At 41.8% G+C, this 23,304-nt stretch overlaps 1 protein-coding gene across 3 annotated transcripts in view; it reads left to right on the top strand.

The window, feature by feature from the left end:
• The first annotated feature begins 5,853 nt into the window (after nucleotides 1-5,853).
• The window catches only part of kmt2cb (lysine (K)-specific methyltransferase 2Cb), a 53,052-nt gene continuing 35,601 nt past the window's right edge, over nucleotides 5,854-23,304 (top strand). For all 3 annotated transcript variants that reach the window (XM_083928491.1, XM_083928490.1, XM_083928489.1), the window contains exons 1-13: nucleotides 5,854-5,897; nucleotides 8,057-8,204; nucleotides 9,349-9,540; nucleotides 10,913-11,022; nucleotides 11,214-11,323; nucleotides 11,918-12,080; nucleotides 12,271-12,442; nucleotides 13,356-13,470; nucleotides 14,940-15,115; nucleotides 15,311-15,663; nucleotides 18,818-18,898; nucleotides 19,146-19,876; nucleotides 21,232-21,354. In XM_083928491.1, the coding sequence (XP_083784617.1) occupies nucleotides 8,089-8,204; nucleotides 9,349-9,540; nucleotides 10,913-11,022; nucleotides 11,214-11,323; nucleotides 11,918-12,080; nucleotides 12,271-12,442; nucleotides 13,356-13,470; nucleotides 14,940-15,115; nucleotides 15,311-15,663; nucleotides 18,818-18,898; nucleotides 19,146-19,876; nucleotides 21,232-21,354 (2,442 nt within the window). In that variant the 5' untranslated portion in view covers nucleotides 5,854-5,897; nucleotides 8,057-8,088. The remainder of the gene's footprint in view (nucleotides 5,898-8,056; nucleotides 8,205-9,348; nucleotides 9,541-10,912; nucleotides 11,023-11,213; nucleotides 11,324-11,917; nucleotides 12,081-12,270; nucleotides 12,443-13,355; nucleotides 13,471-14,939; nucleotides 15,116-15,310; nucleotides 15,664-18,817; nucleotides 18,899-19,145; nucleotides 19,877-21,231; nucleotides 21,355-23,304) is intronic.

The raw sequence follows: 23,304 nt of genomic DNA, 5'->3' as shown, positions 1-23,304 counted from the left end.
GTAACTTTGACTTCAGGTCAAGGTCAGAACAGAAAATTCTTATGAGATAATGTACAAGACTCCTGGCTTTTTTGTGACTTCCATAGCAACATATAATGCAGCTTAGAGCTGCTCTGTAATATAATGCCCGTAAGGTTCTTAACCCTCTCCTTAGTCTGTCCTCTCAATCAATCTTAATACCCTGCTCCCAATGGATCATTTAATCTGCAAACATCCAGACGATGCGTTAATGCCACAGTGGAAGGTTGACCTGGTACACACTTGAATTGCTTCATGCTGATAAACTGGATAAGAACGAAACATAAGCAGAAATGTGATCGTCTTCTCCTTCTGCTCATCTTAGAGTTATATTGTTGAAATGGTCAGTGTTGTCATGATCAGAATTAAGACCATAGTTGCTTGTGTAAAAACAAGTTTTGGTTAATAGTTAAGAGTTATATAGCTCAATATTGATTACCACAGTTATTTAGCCCATCTATGTTTTCATTTAATTAGAACCACTGCATCTCTCAGAAAGCTCGAAAGTGAGTTAATATTCCAAAAAATGTCTGCCTCCAACAACTGTCAACGACATCAGAACTTTGTGGAGGGACCTTATCTCGGGGGTGGTAGTAGCTCAGTCCATAGGTGACTGGGCTGGGAACCGGAGGGTTGCTGGACTGGTGGCTGGAGAGGTGCCAGTTCATCTCTTGGGCACTGCCGGGGTGCTGTTGAGCAAGGCACCGAACCCCCAACTGCTCGGGGCGCCGGTCACTGGCAGTCCCCTCGCTCTAACATCTCTCCATTAATTGCATGTATATAGGTCCTGTCTGTGCATGTGTGTGTATTTCGGGCATGTGTGTGTGTGTAAAATGAAAAATAATAGAGTGAAAATTGAATTTCCCCATTCGCGGGACTAATAAAGGAATTCTTCTTCTTCTTCTCCTCACTATTGTTCATAAAAAATAGGCTAATGTGTGACTGGTCCTCCTGGCTTTAAACCACCTGTTTGGCAGTGTAGAGACCAAACTGTACCAACTATAATAGGATGATAAGCGGCACACTATGCTCAGTCTCATACACTTAAGAGTGAAACAACATCACAGAGCTGTGAATTATTCTCATAGCACAATCTTGTGTTCAGACCAACTGGCTTCCTCTTCTAATGGATATAAGCAATGTGTATAAATATTAAAATTACCAATGTTAAGTGTTAAAACCCAGTTTTCTTGTGACAAAGGAGAATGTGTCATAAATCGCTCTTGTAGACCTGATTGTTGGAATTTACTAGATTTGCCCACGCTCCATCTGCTAGTCAGTCCATTTCAAAACAGTCTGAGCCTTTTCGGGTTTTCCATGCAGCACGCTGCTAGCTGGAACTACTTACCAGAGCATTATTTTCACCTTTTCTTTTTTTTTTCCTCCTCTTTCTCCCTGTGGTGGGACTATGGGGGGGATAAGTTGTTCAGGGTATGGGGTTGAATGTTAGTCTTGAGTGTTTTTCAGTGAAATGGTCTCTCATGCTTTTATGCCTTTAGCGCAGTTATATACAATTACAGTTGAATGTTAAGTAGCATTCTTATGCAAATATGTTACCACCACCAGCAACTTTGTATGTAATACACCAGATTGTAGTCATTGATGAAAATGTCACACAACAACAACATGTTTCTGCATTTGGATTTTTCTTCTGGAATTAAAACCCACTTAAATGTCATTAGCTATAGCCAGAAGTGTCAACTGTGGATATGTAAAGGAAAAGCCTTTGAGAGAGAATGTTTGGTACTGAAAACACAAGTGTGATATAACAGGACTGGAAAATGGTTTGTTGCTCTGATTCTGCTTTGAACATGGTTAGCTTGGTCCTGGTGCATAGCTATATGTAGCTTTACATCTGTCGCACTGATCAAGTAAAGTTTAATTTCAAAAATGAATATAATTTCAGTCTTGTCTGTCTACCCTGTTAAGCAAATTGATGAATTGAATCAAAGATTTATTATTATATAACTACACATTGATACATTGTAATTTTTTATTAGATCTTTTTGATACTTATTAACAAGTATGTTATTTTTGAAAAAAAAATATATATACACATTTCCTCATGAGAGTTATACAAGTTCAAATTCTGTTATGCACAAATCTCAGTGTGATCCAAAAGAGCCCATCTTTAGCTTAGAAATGACTGCCCCCTTAAAATTACATGAAAAGTGCTCTTAGTTTAATAATTAGTTTCAACATTATTAAGATTTTTATGTTTGACCCAAACTTACAGGTAATTATGCTTTTAGCAAAAGTCTGCTCTTTCTGTCATTTTTGGGTCTTCGGGTTGTTCCTTATCTTGCCGTGGAAGTCATTTAGAGGGAGGGGTTGATTTGGCATCCAGCCATTTGTGATTTTTCTCTCCAGTGGCATCGAAAATTACCCCACCCCCCATCCCTCCATCTCCTCCCTCTCTTCCAACCGCCTGTATCCTCCTGGGTACCCATGAGACATGCTGCTCTCATTTGGCCTGCGTTTTCTCTCCCCACTTAGCATGCTAACAATTGATGTTGCTATTTAATTTGTATCCATGACAATTATTCCCTGCACACAGCACTTCCTAGATTACTTTATCAGAGCTCCCATTGGGGGATGCTGACACTGACAGATCTTTCCATACTGTATGTAAGAGGCGGGTACGGGTTGATGTGTGTGCACATCTGTAAGAGTTGGCATTGGCACAGAGGCATATGGTTGGAAATGAAGACACGATTGTGTGGTTTGCTGACATGGCACATTCAGGAAGATATGGGAAGGGCTGCACAATCGTTATAATGGCAAAATTAAAAAATTTGTTTTAAAATTATGACATCTCCTTTTTAAGAGATGACACGGAATTTAGAAAAAAAAAGGCAAAGATAACATTTAAAATGGCACTTCACAGTGAAAATCTTGAACAGGTTCAGTAATGAGATATTTGTGGGTCACTCAAGAGGAGACACATGAGAAGGGATATCCTGAGCACGTTTTTTGCCTTGGATCTCAATCCAAGTCCTTTTAATAATGAGTATTTGCCAATACAAAGTTCTGAACCAATACTTGCTTTTCTGCCTGCAGAGTAAAGCTGCATGGTGCCATCCAATTTACTACAGCACAATATGTTTGACAATTTAATTAAAATATATAATTTGGTTTAAAGCTTTCCTCTATATAATGTTTGGCATTGTGTCCTATAAAGTGCCAGAATGTGGTTGTTGTGGCAGGTAGTATAGGACAGGATTTGGACAGCTTCTGTTGGTCCTTTGCATGAACAAAAGCCTAGGTTTAGTTTTCAGCTAACCACGGGAGTTTGTCTTCTAGTACTGTGCTGTTTTGCCCATGCTTGGTTAAAATGCATTGTAGTGTTTTAACAGGGTTTTTTTGTTTTGTTTTTTTCTGATACGAAAATGGTCTTCTTCTTCATCGCTATTTTACTTGGTAGATGTAGTTTCATGAGATGATGCCTGGATGTGTTTATAAAACTGCAGCACAGTGACCACACAAACATTTCAAACAGGAGGCGATGAATTAAGTGGACATGTTCATATAAATGAGCTGTCACTCTGTTTGTTACTGTTCATAGAGACTCCAGTCTGCAGTGTAGTTCATACACTTCACTGATAATTTGATTAGAATAACAAAGAATTTTAAAACGATGTCCGCATTTTTTTGTGTGTGTCCTGGTCTAGCTGTGAAAAGGAAGAATAAAATATATTTGTCTAGACTGGTCCTCACCGAGGTCGGTGCTGGAAAGCAGAACCTTCATTTTGTGCACATGAATGCATGTTCACATTTTCTGAGCAGCAGTTTATAAACACTGTTGGCCGTTGTAATGCTCTCAGTTTTCTCAGACACAAGTCATTGAAAAAAGCTCTGGTAGTGGCTGTAAGCAAGATACACACCAGAGAGCACTAAATCAGAGATGCATTGCAAGCTAGCATATCAACGCAACATCTCTTTTTACTTGATTGCGGTTCCCGTGTAGTATTTAGCAATCGCAATGTCTGAGCGGGCTTTAGTTGCATGCAGGTAAACAGTCCATATTGAGAGCAAAAGAGGCGGAACACATTGGCTTTCATGCAGTCATGGAAACCCTCTATCGTTTGATGACTTAGCTTTTTGTTATTATTTATCTGCATTCATATACAGATATCTGTTTATACAGGCGCAGTCTCTCAACTCCAGCGCCATTCTCGCATCTCAGGTTGCCAATCTCATGGTAAATAATGACTGCTGCTTGGAAGAGGTGGTTTTGGCCCTGATAACCACTTGCTACACCGGAAAGCCTGGAATATTAGTTGCTGCCCCCAGAGGCTAGATTGACAGATAGCCGATGGGTTCTGACTGAGATTGCTCTGACACTGACAACCTGCGTATGTCGAGAAAATTGACCAGGAATCAATAAGTGAATTGCATTGGTATCAATAAAATCGTATCAATGCCCATCCCTACACAGGGCCCTAAGCAGCCACTTGGTTGACTTATGCGTCAGTCTGGCTCTGCTTGTTCGACACACAAATGGGCTACAGTAGCTTGCTCTCAATAATACACTAGCTGTCTGTTGATTACATATGATAATGAGAGGTTGTAGCTGTGTGCTTTTTTTTATTGACTTACATGCCCCTGCATTCAGTGATTCAGTATGCTCAATCCATGATAATTCTGTTTCTTTGCGGTAATCATTAAAACAGTAGGATTGTTTATTGTACTGAGCCATTTACCCTTTAAACACCAGAGTTAGAATGAAAGTAGATATTGCATACATCATTCTGTCTTGTACTTCAAATGCATTTGAAAATGAATTGCCTGTGTATTCTCTGCATGATTGGTTTTGTCCAAAGTTTCAATGAACAATGCCCATTTTTTAAGATGTTCTATACATCACAACCCCTATTGATTGTGCAAACAACCCTAAGGATTATGTCTGTTCAGGTTACCAAACATGACTCTTGCCTACTCACGATTAGATCTTTGTTTGTGCTGCCTTAAATTAGGGAGCTATTATCATATAATAAGTAATATCTCTTCTCTGATTTGAATTTCAACAAGAGCATGTTCAGTTAGACTCTAATGAGTCCTCATCCCTCCAGGGACAGTGAATGATAAAGGTATTGTTCCATGTTGCTTTTAAGATGAACATACACTTGAAGCAATTAGACTTATTTGACCATTTTTATGTACACTCATAATTATTGCACCTTTTGGTTAATATTTTCATTGTAGAACACACTTATTGTAAGTTGCTTTGATTAAAAGCATCAGCTTAATAAATGTAATGTAAATTCAATTCTGGTGTATGAGTAACACTAACAGTTGATTCATTATAACCCTGGGCATAGTCATTTAGTTATGGATGATAAAGCTAAAGTGCCTATTTTTTTTTAATACTTAGCATCTTCACCTGAATCTTTAGAGGACAGTTATCCAGATTGGCCTGCCTCCATCTTTAAATTCCACATAATACCAGTCTCTATTGTCCACCCCCCATGACCACTCTTCCGCCTTGCCTGGTACATTGAGTGCCTCCATTAAAAATCAGTGACAGCTGTGACTATATTTAACTAATTCATGACCGCACTGCCACCCCCCAACACACACACACACACACACACACACACACACACACACACACACACACGCACACACGCACACACGCACACACGCACACGCACACACACACACACACACACACACGCACACACGCACACACACACACAGACACGCACCCCTCCTGAGGCAAACCCAGGCACTTTTTCTTGTTCTTTTCACTGCATCTGTTTGTTTGTTTGTATCTCTTTCTCACCCTAGGGGTCGCACCAGAGGGAGGGTTGTTGTGGATGAGGAGGACAGCATGGATGGGACTGAGATAACAGAGTCCACAAGCCCTCAGGACACAGGTGAGACTTTGCAATCCCCTTTTATGATCCATTATGTACACGCTGGTTACATTGGGAGTGATATAATACTTGAACTTGCACGTCCAGGCTGCCTCATGCAGACAGCACAAGTGCTTGTTCAAAAGGCTATTTCAGTAAAGGTAGAATAGGCATCTCCCTCTCCTGGAGAAGGACGGATGGGAGCTTTTTCTTGGCACCTCATGCTTCTACTTCAGGGCTATAATTGAAAGGGTTTAGCTTGAGCTGTGAAGCTGCAGTTGGTGATTTTTTTTTTTTTCCTTTACTGCTTCCATCTCTTCTCCTGCTCCGAGATTGGCATTGAGGTGCAGTGGGAAAGAGCCCTAGGCTAATGCCCTCTAAAAGCTTTTTAAAATCCCATCAGTCTCTCCAGACCCATTTATGTGCTTTTTTTATGTGTGTACATCACATCACGTGACCATGCCTCCCATTCTCATACATCTCAATGCTGCCCTGTTGCTGTGCTGGAGATATTGGGGGATGAAATTCTTCCAGTGACTAGCTTTTACTTTTATTAGCTGTGGTTAACGTTACACTAACAATAGCCAATTAATAGCAGATTTTAAATAAAACAAAAGTAAGATATTTTTGTCCTCATTTTAGTTTCGAAAGAAAAGGGAACATGTACTTGAGTTTTGTCCCATGTCCACTTAAACCCCTGTGTCTCTCTGCCTCCAGGTGTCAAAATAAAATCTACAATTTCTCCAAAGTCTGTTTGTGCAGTTGAGGTTGAGCAGAGTATATCTCAGCTTTGATAAGGTCAAGATGTGGGTTTTAAATCCCCTGTGTTAAACTTATGTATAACCATTGCTTTGTGTCACTTGCACAATGTAACTTAAATGTTTAATGCAAATGACATTTGAAAATATGTTAAATATGTTTGAAACCATCACAAACAACATACGTGAACACGGGTTTATCTTGAAAATTGTAGCACAGTAAAGTATTAAAGCTTAATCAGAATAAGAAGGGTATTGTTAAGGCAGGGACACACAAAGCATTTTCAAGGAACTATTGGCAACAAAGGTGGACTGTTGTGTCACCTGTGTTTCGGCCAAAAAGTAGCACATGAACACAGCGCAAAGACTACGGCCAACGGCTATCTAGCACATATGTTCTGCGCCTGCGTGAGAGGAAATAACTCTCCGTACCCGCAGGCAGCGATAGTCTGTAATCATCATTGAACAAAGGAAAACCAGAAGACTGACAGAAATGCTCTAGATGCTAGTTAACACGTTTTCAACACAACCTGATGGTAATAGAACAATTGATATTGACTTTGCGTTAGTGAACAATAAAGCAATCAATCACACAATCACACACTGCAAAAACTAAGGTGACCTCGACTGACGGCCAACTATTGGCTGGTTGTGTCCCTGTCTTTTAAATGTTAGGAAAAACAAAGGTGATATACCTCACTCATATCCCAAGACTGTAAGAAGTCTTCCACAGGTGCTTTCAGTCATTAGTAGGTAATGAGCTTGTATTTGTCATGTGTAATTCCATTGGATGACACTGTATCTTTACGGTATTAGCCTAATTACATTTCAATGAAATGTTAATAAAAATTCTGCATGGCCCAAATTCTCAGTGAGAGGTACGTTTGGGAGTTGTTTTGTATGATTAGCGCAGTGAATTGAGCCCTTTTTGTAATTTAGATCAAAACACTCATGATAGTAAGACAATTGAGTTTAGCTGAAGGCCTATTTCAGGCATACTATTCCCCATTAATATTAAACCACACTTCTTGAGACATTTTGGCATCAAAGATTCTTGTTTTTCCCTGCCTCCATTGTTATTGCTATTCTGTGCAAGAGCTTGATGTTCCCAGTGGGTTTGCTGTAATCAGTGCTTGAACATATGGTCCCCATATTTTACCATCCATCTCACTAATAAAGGCTGTGTTTTTGACCTGGAGGAAACTGACTAGAATGCAATCAACCTGCCCTATGTCAGATTGTATCTGTCAGAAGCTGCATGCTGAATTTTCAATCATAATTGGCAGTGAATTGAAGAGCAGCTAATGGTATTGAGGCCAATGTTTTTGAAGAGGCTGCAATGCTCATAAATGCTCTGGAGGTATTTTATTCGTAGTCGTTTCTTACTGACTAACTGATCATTTTATTTTTGGTTCCCATCAGAAACACCAATCGAGCCAGTGGAAAATGTGGAAATGGTGGCCACGGAGGTGCCAGAGGAGGACAAGCCCTCTTCGCCTCTGGCCCAGAGCCCTCCATCCGTGAATTCAGCAGGACCATCTGTCCCAGCAAGTAGAGAAATTCAAAGCAGGTTAGAAACTCCTCTGTGCCGCCGTCACGACTGCCTTTCCCAGACAACTGTGGCCACAGACCTCCAGAGAGCCGGGGTTAAGAGCAGGCGGACGGGTGTCAGATCTGTGCAGAGCACCGGAACAAAAACAACAACACTGTCACATGACAGTATGATAATAACATCCAAAACACAAGATTCACTCTCAGCTGTTTCTGTACTTTCAAAATATTACTGTTTAACAATACAAAAAACTACCAAAATACACAGAACTACCTATCACTAAGACCTCATGCACAAAGACAGTCATTGAGTACATAGTTCAGCACAACCCCATACACACTGCTTAAACAATGTGGCCATATGTGGCCAGATTTTGATGCTTCCTGGTGCATTCACACCTGTACTTAGCATGCATGGGTGAAACGAAAGGAAGTCATCAGCTGGTAGAGGCAACACTCTTCTCCCAGGTGCCACTCTGTTAAAGGTTGTAATCAATCTTTGGCCTGTCTCTGCTATCGATGTTAGTTATGGAGGGCAGATCGGCAGCATCTCCTGGGATCTTATTAACAAGGCTATCTCATCACCTAAAAATGTCATAAATATTTACCACGTGTTTTAGTTCTCAACTGTCCAGGTCTTGGCTGCTATTCTCTCCATTTGTCTCTTTACCGCTTAGTCTCCAAAACGCCTTTCTCACATGCAACATGCAACACCTCTATGTCCAGTTATTCTTGTAAATTAATGGGTTTTTTTTTCAACGTCTTGCAGAATAATAAATGCAGAATGAACTGCCTTATGTGGTTAAAATGTTGTTAAAAGCAAAGCTGTGTAGTATTCATAAAAAGTGAAAATTCCTACAATTAGACTCAAGATTACAGGCTAAGCTGCATGTGAGAAATGCTCTGGCCTGCTACTTCTGTACTGTTGTGGCTTTCACAAGTGGTTTGTTTTATCAGTGGATGTGTACAGTATGTGGCGACAGTATCTGTGCCTGCATCACAAATGTTGGCATTATGTCTTTATACCGGTAAGTATGTTACTGCCCAGACAGTCCTGTTGCCAGAAAAGAGAGGCCTTAATTCATTGTGACATGCATAGGCCTGTATTAAGTCACTGTATATATAATTAAACACCAGCCTACCATCCATTTTCTTTGTTTCAGTGAGCGTCTCTGTGCCTTCTGTTACTGCGGTGGCCGTAGCCTGCTGGGTCAGGGGGAACTCCAAGTATTCAGCACCTCGCTTCAGCTTGAAGCACTCTTCAGGCAAAGGTTTGGAGGAGGCTCAATGAGCGAAAGCAACGATGGCGATAAAACCACTGGCGAGTCCACCTCAGGACAGAGGGAAGAGACAAAGTAAGTAGGCCTGGCTGACACTGTTGTCAGGATAATAAATCCAACTGTGATAAGTCTTTGTAGTAAATTAAATTAAGCAAAATTATATTATGGCCTCACTTCAGTGATCCCGTATTGTCTTGAATTCATCTACAAACTGGCTGAGGAAATAACATATGTTGTGGTAAATTATTAACTGCGACTAAAAAATGTACTATTTGGATGAAATAACTTTTGACCTTTTCCTTGGAAAGCAGTATTGGTTTTCACTGGATTATCCTGGTGAAATAAAGCAATGGCAGTGGTTAATAAATGACCACACATAGATATTTACCTACAGACTAACTCATACACACAAAGGAGCATGCACAAAAAACAAACAGGCCTCACAAGCTAAAGGTCCCCTTTCAGTTAGCAGGTTGTGTTGTCATTCTACATTTGCAGGCTAAATTATCACTTTGCCTTAGCAGTCGGTGTCCCCAAGCCCCAGAGATGCAACATCAGGTGAAGGGTGCACATGAGCCTTTCATGAGCCCGTGTGTGTATGAGCGCTACATATTTACACATTGTTCCAACAAAAGACCCTCCTGACTCTTTTGGACAGCTGCCTAATTTGTTTTGGTCCTTTGGAACCACCTCTCTGGGTTCCCAGTGACGTAATGGGCAGTGAGAGCAGTATGAGTTTGGCCGCATGCCAAGCAAACCAGTAGCTGTGGTGTTGCTACTGTGTGATTGGTCATTTGGGCCCGTCCTCGGTTAATGCCGCACAGAGGCACAGGAGGAGAAATTCTGTATTGATTTGTCAGAGAAGCAGCGGTAGTGGGCAAAAGTTATAAACTGGAAATATGGGAAGGTAGGAGAAGATCATTTCATAATGAGATGATGACTGTAAACAATAAGCTGTCAAGGCAGTCATTAGTTTACCATCATGCTTCCTGAAACCAGTCTCTTGATTTTGGCTGTAGGTTTGTTTACTGGAACTAAGGTCCTTTTTAAATGCTAATGCTCCCTCTACACAGTTTCCGCATGCTATGCAGCTCACTAGTTCAAGCCAGGGACTCAGGGAAACGCATCCTTTTCAACAGATTTCATGAGACAGAACAGCCAGCCTCTTGTGCACACGCCAAACAAGATGGCCCCTTCCTCCTCCTGTCCCTCCTCCCCCACAGCTTTTTATTTGCTCTCTAACATTTTCCCCCAGCTCATTCCCTCTGTCTTCATCTCTCTGCTTTTGTAAAACTGCACATCGTCCTCATTCCTAAATTGACTCAAGCTGTCCTTCTCCTGTGTAACATATCTCCTAGCTGTCCTCTTTAAAAAAAAAAATTAAAAACAACAACACAAACAATCTGGGCTGACCTGCTTTCTTTGCAAACCTCTTTCTTTGTTCCAGTGGGTCTGAAAGCTGTGAGGGAGAACCAGACCCAGCCAGTCGATTTTGGGATGAACTTTCTCATGTCGGCCTTCCACAAGATCTTAACGTCCAGTCTCTCTTTGAGTCAGGTAAGACCGACGTAACATTTTTACCACTTTTTAATGAAGCATTGTTCGCATTCTTAATGGAGAGTTAACATTTTTTCGTGAATATACCATCTATAAGTGCTCAGTTTGTTTACGTAGAATCTGCATGATGACTACCTGATATTAATTTGATTCTTACCTTTTTCATCATCTTTGATGTATTGACATTTCAGGGCAATGCTGGGCACATCAGAGTTGTGCCTTGTGGTCCGAAGGTGTTTGTGAGGGCGAGGGACAATCTCTGCTTAATGTGGACAGAGCCATTGACTCAGGGAGCACAAAGGTGAGTCAGGGGAGAACATCCGTGGACTAATAGGTGTTAACACCATCTTAATGTGTTGGGGCAGCAGGGAGGGACTGCTTCAGTGAGGCACAGCAAAGCTGATGGATCAGACTGGCTGGTAAAGGTCGGCCCGGCAGCGTGGATCTCTCAACTGTGAAATGGAAAAGGTCACGCCACTCAACAGGGCTGAGCTCTCATGGCAGCTTAGCTCCTTGTGTTAGCAGTGGCACAGCACTCCGATTGCGTTTGCAGCCCATTGGCCGTGTAGCCCATCAGCAAGTCTTGCACTAGATCTCCAGAGTGCCTCTTAGTGCACACTCATAGAACTGTGAGAAATAGTGAATGGATGAGGTTCTGTCATGAATATGATCAGGGGCTAAAACAGGGGTTTTAACAGCTGTCTTCGATAAACTGAGAAACCACATGAGTAACAGACATTTAACAAAGCAAATCTTTACATAATCTTAGTCTTAAAAAAAATGTTACGGACATATTTTAGAGTTTGTCGTTTCCTTTGGCTGTTAATGGAGTGCATTCAGTTTAGTTGTGGATAAAGACATTTCGGACATATTTTGTGTCTCTCTTTTTCTGCAGCACTGTGCATACTGTAAGCGCCTTGGAGCATCCGTTAAGTGCTGTGCTGAAGGATGTGCTCAACTCTACCATTTCCCCTGTGCGGGGGCAGCTGGGACCTTTCAGGATATCAGGAGTCTCTCGCTCCTCTGCCCAGAACACATTGAACTGGCCATTCATAAATGTAAGTTGCATACTATTGAATACATACAGGGATAGTACGGTATGTATTTAATGTAATGTGTATGAAATGATTCACTCCAGTTAAAATAAAAAAAATATGACAATGTTATTGTATCAACTGTACTGTGATTTAAGATTGTCTCTGTTTTTTCCTGACTTAAATTTTGTTTCTTTAATTTACCTACCCATAGTTGTAGATGATATAAATTGCGCGCTATGTGATAGCCCAGGGGACCCACTGGACCAACTCTTCTGCACCAGTTGTGGTCAGCATTACCATGGGATGTGCCTGGACATGGCCGTGACCCCTCTAAGGAGGGCAGGTTGGCAGTGCCCTGAGTGCAAAATCTGCCAGACATGCAAGTGAGTCACCATCTGCTTAAATAACATATCTCAGACTGAAGGTTTTGTCCTCTCTATCTTTTCTTCTTACTAGTTGTCTCTATAGCTACCAGGAGAAGTGCTTACTGCTGGTTTGTTTACCTCTGTGGTTTGTGAGGGGGCTAACGGGATGTAGTACCCTGAAGCCCAATCTTGTAGCTTCTGACCTTATTTAAATAGCTCAGGAGCTCTACAAGCAAACATGCCTATCTGCCTTAGGTGAACTCTGTCCATTGAGCTTTCTGCTCCGTATTTACATAGAACCTTTAGTACCATGTTGTTACTGCACAGTATGGTGTTTTTCAAGAGGAGCTCATTTTAACAAACTGCAATGCTCCTGAATGACTCCATTTCTTTTGATTGCTTTGAATAATTTGGGTTTGACAACACACATTTTATCATTGCCTGTGAATAGCATAGCGTTTGTTGTGGATGTTATACGGATCTTAACTCGTATCTGTATCTATAAAAACACAAATAATTTAAATACATCCAGGGTTCACTAGGAGAAGGTAATTTATGTGTTTACTTTGTTTTTAACGAATTATTTTGCCTTATTCATTGCTAACCTTACAATTAGAGATGTAGCACCCACAACCACGTGACACACACCAATATGCCTGAGCTACTGTATATCAGCTGGACTAATATTTCAGCTTACTGTGGTATCATTTCTGCAGGAGCAAGAGTTGCTGAGTTTGTGTTAAAACCATGACTAAAAAGAAATACACACCTGAAGTGCTCAACTGAGAACTAAAGCGTTATTAAAAAAAAAAAAAAAAGGGTTTAAGAATACTGCACATAAAATGCTGCGTAGCTTTGTGCACTTTACGTGCAGTATATCAAAGTCCTATGCTGTCCCATTGCATACAGCCTGCTCTCTCTCTCTTTGTAGGAACCCAGGAGAGGACACTAAAATGCTGGTGTGTGACATGTGTGACAAAGGCTACCATACCTTTTGTCTGCAACCTGCTATAGACTCTCTTCCCACCAACGGATGGAGATGTAAGGTAGGAAAGACTTGGTATATTCTGGATATTTGGAAGTTATTTAACCTTTTGTTACCACCAGGTACAATTTTTCATCAAACCGCAACATAACATTCCCACTGTATGTGGACATTTATATTCAATGGAAAAATATTTGAGATTTGCTCTGGCACAGAGTAAAATGTCTACTACCCATGAGAATATGACTTTTTAGTGGTTCGTATTTGTGCTTCCTGTGGTTAAGAAATGACTCACACCGGCTGATCTTTTAAAGCCTTCAGTTCAGCCTCAGTGCTGTAAGATAATGCGATAATGCATGTGTGTGTATATGGGTGTGCATGTTAATCACACACATCCCTCAGTGGAGCCCTTCTCATCATCATCCTCCAGCAGCGTAAATGTTGTGCTTGTCACTCAAGGCTGGTTAACACACCAACCGCTTTTCTGCAGCGATTGGAGGAGGCTGCCGCAGTAGAGCCAGCAGGTGATGAAAGGTCTTCACACTTGGCTTCTCTGTCTGACTCAGCAAAGGAGCAACACTACCCACACACATACTTGGCACACTTGCTTCTCCTGGGTGCCCGCCACAAACCCCTGTCCCCATTCACATGAGTGTAAACGTTTGACTGAAGTAGAGATTGATGAAGAACTAGTCATTGTTCCATTTTCAGTGCGCTGTCATGTTCCTTGTCATGTTTTCATGATATTTTTGCATTCCTAATACAGCTGCATAGAGTACAATTAGTCTTAACTAGCCCTACTTTAATAAATTAATATGTTTAATAACTCCTTAAATTCGTTAATTTTCTTTTCTTTAATATTTAATACTGGAGTACCCCAAAAGAAACAACATACTGCTGCATGTACTGTATACACCTTATTCCAGTTATTGAGCGCCGCCAACTCTCTGTGCAGGCAAGGCTTCAGCCAAGTGACATAACAGAACTACAAACAATAGTGCAGCAAAAGAGTTTTGTCTTCAGTTACAAAATACCTTATAAACCTGCATTGAAAAGTCAGACTGTCGGAGTAGAGAAAACTTTTGCAGTTGTACAATCAGTTGTAGATTGTAGTTGACTGGATAGAGCGTGCATCCCATATAGGCTCAGTCCTTGGCAGTGGCCCTGGTTCAAATCTGACCTGCGGCCCTTTGCTGTGTGTCATCACCTCTTTCTCCCCCCTGTCACTCTTCAGCTGCTTTCATAAAAAGGAAATGAAAGCCCTAAGAATAATAAAAAAAGTAGAGTGTAGTGTTTAATATATCCTGTCGCTGGTTTGTGTTTATAAACGCCCAGCACCTGGCGATTTCCCCATGCTCATGTAAACACCATATCCCGAATATGATTACAACCATGATAAGCCTCATAAACAGATTATTCATATCCATGTAAATTCACTGAATTATGTAACCGAAACATTGTATTCTTATTTTATTGGATCTGAAAAGCTTTAAATTTCATATTATTAAGAAGTCTTCCTTTGTTCCTCAGAACTGCAGAGTATGCATCCAGTGTGGAACACGAACCAGCGGGCAATGGCACCACACCAGCCTGCTGTGTGAGAACTGTGTCCAAAACCAGGATCCTGCTCTATGCTGTTCCATGTGTGCCTGCATCCTGGACCCTGAGCATCACAAAGACTTACTCTACTGCCAGACTTGTAAGAGGTAAGGATCCTCGTTTTTAACTGAAATACTTCTAATGCAACACTGTGTTTTTTTATCTCTGTGGCAATGTTATGTTAAATGGAAACATTAAGGAAACACAAGGAAAACCACAGTAATAAATATATTAGATTTTAGGATTTCACAGAGATCACTGTCAAACATTCGCCTAAAAAATTCCTTTGCATTCCTTTTTAGATGGCTACACCTGGAGTGCGAGCGTCAGAACTCAGGCCAAGCAGAAATCCACCCCAGAGAGGACTATGTTTGTTCCAACTGCAAGTCTCCTGCTGCACAGCAGGCGCTACAGGCAGAGGATATGGACACCGGCCCAGAGCTCAGCCCTCAGCCAGCCTCCATGCACACAGACTCTGAGACTGGTCTACAGCTGGCTCAAAAGCACATGGACCTAGAACCTGGCACTCAGCGGCCTCCTGAAATGCACATTGACCCCAAACCGGAATTACTTGCTGTTCCATTGCACTCAGATCCAGAGTCTGTTCAGGCAACCGTCCAGGAGGAGAAGCTGGCCACGTCAGCCCAGAAGCCTGGTGGGTCTTTGTTACGAAAAGGTTAGATTAAACACAGGAACGGCTCTGATCTATTTCCTTGGGTTGTCTTTAAATCTTGAAGTCTTTATTTTACTTAGTACCCCAAGAGTCTGAGAATCTAATCTGTTTTATCAGCATATTATTCATGTCTTGTTATTGCAAAAACCAGCCAAGGAATGTAACTCTTTTGATTATAACATGTCACACACACAAGCACAAGGTCATACGACTGAATATGAAGGAGAATCTTTGAAGTTGAGAAATAATTCACTAAGTCTCTAGCCATGCATGTTTTTGGCTATGCAACACAACATTAGGCTGTAGTGTCACCGCTGATGAAGTTTTGAAAGTTGCTGGTGTTGCAGATGAAAGGCTTGGAAGTTGTTTGGACTAAGACCAGAGACACTTCCTCCTTTACATTTCTGAGGACTACCTAATAACCAGATGGCGTCCTACCAGTAACAGATTAAAGCAATTCCTTCCTCTTTGTAGCTCTTTGTTTTGAAAATTAGAAGGACTTTCTTTTCTTCTCTCCTGTCTCATGAGGCTGCAGATTGCACTGCCAGTCTATTCAAATGAGAAATTGATACTTGAGAGTGCTTTTTTATAATTACACTTAAATGCATAGCTATGGAAAACTAGACAGTACAACCTGAAGCAGAGATGGGCACTTGAGTGGGCTGCTCACACTACTACAAAACACCTTTACACTTCACTTGCAGTTTGTATTTATTAACCTCAGACTAGATGGGACTTGTGAATTCTCATTAACAGAGGGTTTGTGAAGGCAATATGACCACGGCTGATGTCTGTCATATCGCTGTGTGTGACACAAAATGAAAGCGCAACCAGCCAGTTGGTCATAAATGGTCTTCAGTGGGATTCAGACTAGAAGTTATGGCTATTGGACTCAGTGTTGTTAAAAATCTTCGGAACAGCAGAACATTTTTGTTTAATTGTGGTTTGTTTCATACCCTAAGGTAGTAACTAAATGGGATATAACCTACAGTGAAACGACTGTAGGTCAGGACCAGTATGGAGACTTGGGATGTGACCTGAACTCTAACTAACCCAAAGCTTATATAGCTAGATAACATTTTGTAGAAGAAGCATTATTACCCTAGTAAACCCTTTCCCTTGCAACCTCTGTGATTCTTTGTGGCGCAAAACACTTTGAGTCACATGAGGCTGCTATCTGCCTGTATGAAGCTCAGGGCTGCATCTCCACTCCATGTGAGTTCTGCCAGCAGTGGAGTGGAGTATAAGGCAAATCAACGATGAGCTGTGGATGCCAGTGGTAGCTATGCTGCCCACTCTCTGTCTAGACAGCAGACTCCACTGGCAGGATAGAATGGATTGGAGTAGCATGATGGTGATGATATTAGATCCCCTGTCTACAAACCTGCCTTGGAGCTACGCTGGCTCATTCATGACTGCTCACACAGCTTGCTCACTCTGCTCTGCATACACACAGGCTCTCATTTTACTAGCTTTTTCCTGTGGTCATAAACTGCTACATCATTAGCTTTAGCTGGCAAGACGATGCTTCCTCAACTGTGGTTTTAAAGATGTGTTGAGCAATCTGTGTATTGATTTAAGAGAAGCTTTATGAGGTTTATGTTAAGCACCTCAAAATAAGACTCAGTCAAGTTAAACCTGTTATTTTTTCAACACATGTCACAATACCCTGTACCCCGCAATAAGTGAAACTGCTTCTCCTGCCCCAAATAAGAGCAGGAAATGTATTTTAATAATGTGGTTAAATATTTGCAGGTTTGTTTGACTTCTTTTGTGAGATCATGACTATGCCACCAGTCGCATGCACATGCAATGTAATTAAAGTCATTAACCCGAGCTGTTTATCACCTGCCAGAGTTCTCCACCACTTAGAGTTTAACAGCGGGCTTACTGTGACTCAACTAACAGATGCTGTCAGATCCATTCTGTGACTGCAAGTTAGACCTGACTTATGGCCTCTGCTGCATTAATCAAAGCCGTGTATTTATCCTAACCATCACCTTATTCACTGTAGTAGATATAGGAAGCAGGGTATTTATATGAATGAGAATGTGTGTTCAGCTTGGTCAATAGTTGAAGGCTGGAGATAGTTAGAGGCCCATCTCCTAATTGACTTTCTGGCATTGGCACCGGATGAGCACCTGCAAGCTGCACAGTCATGAGCCCAGAGCACACAGACCCTGGGATGTTGGTTGTCATGGTTACTCGCTTCCCTGGCAGAGATGCTAAGCAGGTGCATGTGTGTGTCAGGATCAGTGTGACGTGAGAACTTGTGGATTGAAATGGTGGGTGCCTCGTTAAGACTAGGCTATCTGTACGTTCAGAGGCTGTCTGGCAGAATATTGGCTCTGTGTGGATGCCTGATAGCCAGGAATGACTAGGTCTATTCATACCAGACTAGTCAAATGCATTGATGTCTTTAATACAAAACCAAATGAAGAGAGAGGATAGGATACATTACAAAACCAAATGAAGAGAGAGGATAGGATACATTACAAAACCAAATGGAGAGAGAGGATAGCATACACTACAAATCCAAATGGAGAGAGGGGGGTAGGAAACACAAGATTAATATTAAAATAGAGTATAAAGCATATAAAGTCTTGCCTTGTTTTTTTATATTGTGACTTTGTTACTCGAAAGCCACTCCTTTTCAGTACCACTCCTGTCACATCCTTTTTAAGGCTAATGCAACATTAAATTAGAGCTGTAAAATTAATGTTACATCCATGGTTAATATACTGTATAAATATTTAAATAATACTTATATTGGACCATATAGAATTTCCTTTACCATTTATTAACTCAAGAGATAATTGGGGATCTGCTACACAAAGTGGTCCAGTGGTTTTACTAAAGGGGAAAGAATTTCCTCAACATCAGGATTCACATTGTATCGTCTTAGTAGTTTTACCATTAGATGATGAAATAATAGAATATCTCTTTCTTTTCTCAAACAGTTTGACTTCTAGAAATCCAAGCCAAACATTTTCCTGTGATCCACTTTTCTTTTTCCTTACCACTTGATTGTTAATGTGTTCACAATCTCTCCAGACTCTTAGTTCTCCATAGGTATGAGCAACATCAATTTCTTTGTATATAATCCTTTTTTGATAATGAATCTTCTCTTTTTCAGAAGTCTCATTGGGAGCAGATGTTGTTGAGAAACAGGTTACTGAACCATCTGTCAACACAATCCGAACAGAATTCAAACTAGGTTTGTACACTTTAATTTGTGGAACCTCATATTCATTAATGTGACTATGATTACTCTTGTAGGCACCCTACAAATCCACATGTCATTTACAAAAATGACATTAACATTTCTTTTTTGATGTAGATCACTTAAAACCATTAGCATAACATTGTATTGTTAGACTTTCTATCTTTCGTCATCTGTTAATGTGCATGATGTTAAGATATCCAAACGTTTTTTTCTGACCACTGTGTATTTCCTCCTACAGAAACAAAACCAGCAGCAGCAAGAGTCCAGCTTACAACTACAGAGATTCCTGAGTCTTCAGCGACTCCAAGCCAGGAGTCTGAGTCTTTACCAGCCCAGTTCTCTATGGAGGCACTACAGACACAGGAAACCACATTACAAATTAAACCAGCAAAGACAGAGGCCAGCCCCGAGCAGGGCATGGCCAACCACAGCACAAAGGAGTTAAAGGCCATCATTTCAACCACCAAAGAACCAAGTACTGCATCAGTACCTTTCACGGACCAACCAATGGAAGTCCCACTACCCCAGCCTTCGAGTATGGATGTAGTAAGACCTTCATTCTTGGAAACTGCTCCAGAAGAACTTAACAAGGAGAGGATGGAGAGTATTTTTCACAGGAACCTGGCAGAGACTGTTAAGCCCTCAGCCTCCAGTACATCAGAGGAGATGTACGCTATGCTGGAGAGTAAGCCCAATCTGTCATTTCCAAGCCTGCCTTTAGAGGAGAAACCACTCAAGACATCTGTGGAAAGGCTGGTGGAAATGGTTTCCTCTCCTTGCCACTCCTCCCCTCTGGGCCACGGGACATCTCCCAGAGAACTAACCCAGACCCAGATCCTACCTTCACTGGGTGACCACAGCTGTGTAATACCCACCACCACCCTTATACCACTCACCCCTAAGATTGGTATGGGAAAGCCAGCCATCACCAAGAGGAAGTTTTCTCCCGGGAGGCCACGAGTGAAACAGGTAGAAACCTGGCTCATTTCACAGTAGACCACTGATTTGTTTCGTGTCGCTGTTTGGTTAGTTTTGTCTTTGCCTAAATAATATACCCCTGCAGTTTAGGCTTAGAATTGGTACTCAAACTCTATGTACTCCTAAATATCTTGTGTGCAAGTGTCCTGTGGGCTCTGCTGTATGATTGTTGATTAGTTTTGTCGGTGTTGGTTGAAGTAGCTTATATGGTTAAGGATATGTTTTTCAGTTATTTATTTTTTAACTCGGACAAATTATACCATGCAGGACACTATGGAAACATAGCAGGACAGCATGAAAAACAATGCTCTCTCTCAACTTAACCTCTTAACTAGTTATGGGGTGCAGTACTAAAAAAAAAAAACTTTCCTGAGAGTCCTCACCATGTTCCACCTCAGTGGCATTTTCATTTCTCCCTGTTCATCTCATGTCCATGTTACAAATATGTGCCACCTTATTGTCCCATTGAGAATGAGCATTCATCAAGTCACAATTTTCAGTGGTCATTGCCAATAGTTATCTCCCCATTACGTCTGTGCACTGCAGTGAGTTACTAGTGACTGAAAAAAAAAAATCAGTATTGTTAAAACAAATGGATTATTAAAGATACTGCATTTAGACTTTCTCAGACAAATAATAATGGGAATAGAATCACACCCATGGCTATAATGTATTATGAATGATGCTGGGGAGGGTAGATTCATTTAGTTAGTAAAATGTGTTTTTTCCCCCCATATATATCCCATCTCTTAAATAAACATTATACGGCTCAAACTAATTTGTTACACAAGGCCTGGGGGAATCTTTTCCAGAAATTGAATGTTGCTCCTCTTTAGTCCAGCGTGCTTTTGTCTGATGCACTAATGTGCTGCTGTGCTGATGTAATTCCCCTTGTTTTGTCAACATGCCAAACATACACAGTTGTCATGAGAAGAGGTTGCAGGGCCTCTTTCCTGCTGTATGGTGCCTCGATACCCAGACAAATTATGCAGTGTGAATCGCCACTAACACAACTGTGCTCTCCAGTTTTGCCTTTACAAAGAGTCTATTAGAAACGTAATATGCATGAAAACTTCTAAGGATTGGCTTTAACACAGACCATAACCTAATAACTTATCCTGTTCATATTTTGGCACATCAGATGCTTTCTAATACTGTAGCTCTGCATAGATGAATATGTATTGATTAGTTCCCAATTGGCTACGTTAGAAACTCACTACATGTCTTTAACATCTTTCTTTATATGTTTTATTTCCTCGCTGGCTTTGTTTTTAAGTTGCTGCATTTTGTCACTCTCCTCCCTCCCTCTCTCTCACTCTCTCACCTGCCCTCCCCCCTTACCTTAGGGTGCATGGAGCCCCCATAGCAGTGTGAGCTCCCCCTTGTCCTGGTCGCCAGACCAGACAGAGGGGTGGGACGTCCCAAAGACCAGGCAGTCCTCTGGCAGTCCCGGCTGGAGCATCAGAGTGGTAAATACTGTGGCGCGCCAGAGACAGCAGGGCAGCAGCTGCCCTCCGTTAGCCCTCTGTTTACCCTTGTGACGCACACTCCCTGAGTGTTCTTGTATGTCACTATGATGTATATCATAGACTACTCTAACAATTACCACCACCTTGCAGTGAGAAGAGGAGATTTGTGGACCAATAGCTATTAATGACTATGAAGTGGAATGGAAAGATGTGGCTATGTTGAAAATGTGTTTTCTGGCTTTGCTATTGAATTGAGGGTATGGTATAATAAGACCTTCTACAGTCTAAATATTTTGCTAGTAATTTGTACTAATAAATGAATGTCTGGCCACAAAGGGGGGGTACTGAAAACTGCAGTCCGAGATGTCAAGATCATAACAACGACTTGATGGAAAACCACAATTGTGAAATATAAAGTCTTCTTGTGCTACATTAGGGAGTTAAAGTACACCACGGGGCGTAAGAAAAGGGTCCATTTAAGTGACACTCCCACTGCTTCACAAATCCTGCAGTGAATTGCCAGAGCTGCCTGAGGCTATGTGAATGCAGCCTTATTCAGACCTGTTCCAATATTTATATATTATTTGTCTTTACTGATTCTGACTTTGTGAAAAGTCTGTGGCTTTTGGTTGCCATTGGGACAGTCATTACTTGGCAAGACTGTGTGAGGGTTAATTTGTGCACTGTGACAGTCCAGTTCAGGCTAAACACCATTGAACAGTGTGTCTGTCAGGAGGCACAGTGGATGGGAGGGGCCTCTGCTTGGGACCGGTGTCAATGTGGGGTAACAGGGAAGGGATTTTTGGGGCAGTAGATGGAAGACCGTGGCCTCCTGTCAGAAATGTGCCAAAGGCACAGTGGATCTCACATTGCTAGAATGACACCTCAGAGTCCTTTTCTCAACTCTCTCACTTGCTGGCAGAAATTGAAGTGCTGCTGTCAAATAACAGTTATTTCCATGGACCATCAAAAAGCTAAAATTCAGGTTGATTGATTTTTGGCTGGACCGCAGCAAAGCGAGACCACACCGCAAAGTCCGTCACTGACTGACTGACTGACTGACTGACTGACTTAGGGCGCACTCACATTGTCCTTCTGGACCGCGACCCGGACTTTAGGGTACTTGTCCCCCCTCCCTCTCCCCCCCGCGCCCCAGCCCCGTTTGTACTCGCACTGCCAGGGCTGACCAATGCTTCTTGCTGTCCATACGCCATCAGGCCGTAACACGTCACACGCATTGATCGCGTGTGTGTGGCTTTGTTTACAAATCTTTCCATAGACCTCAGAGTTTTTGTGCGTCTTGTCGACTGTTTTTGAATATTTTCATCCGACCTAATCTGCAGTAGACACTCCACCTCCGCATCACACCAACATGAACATTTCACCGCCATTGTTGTTGTTGTTAAATGTCCGCGCATGGTCCGTCCTTCTATTTACATGTCCGAACAGGCGGACATAACGCTACTGCCGTAGGGCTCCTGCTCGTGCTCGTACACATGCGCACGCTCGTGCTCGTACATGTGCAAACGGCTCCGCTAAAGCCCACCTCTTTCAAGCGGGCCGTGGACGGCCCGCTGGCCGCAGTTGTGGCCGGAGCGGGTGCACTCACACTGCTTAAAGGTACTAGGCTTTAGCTGAAAAAACAGTTTTGGCCGCGGCCAAAAGGACAGTGTGAGTAGGCTCTTAGTCACTGAATGAGTGATGAAGTATCAGCTGGTAACGTCTATGTCCTCCATGATCGATCATCTGAGCCACTTATCAATACATACCAGTGTAACCAGTGTTACCAGGGTGTAGATGGGTGTGGATGTGATATATTTCTTTGGTCAGGAAGCCCAAAGTCACTGTTATTTTCTGGTTTACCAGTGTATGAACTACACTGCAGATTGCGTTCTCTACGAACAGTGACAAACAAGCGTGTAGCCTGACTCATATGAACGGGTCCAGCAC

This window comes from Echiichthys vipera (genome assembly GCF_963691815.1).
Source record: "Echiichthys vipera genome assembly, chromosome: 15".
Taxonomy (NCBI): Eukaryota; Metazoa; Chordata; class Actinopteri; order Perciformes; family Trachinidae; genus Echiichthys; species Echiichthys vipera.
The sequence above is the reverse complement of the archived record's forward strand: the minus strand, read 5'-3'. Positions and strand labels throughout refer to the sequence as shown.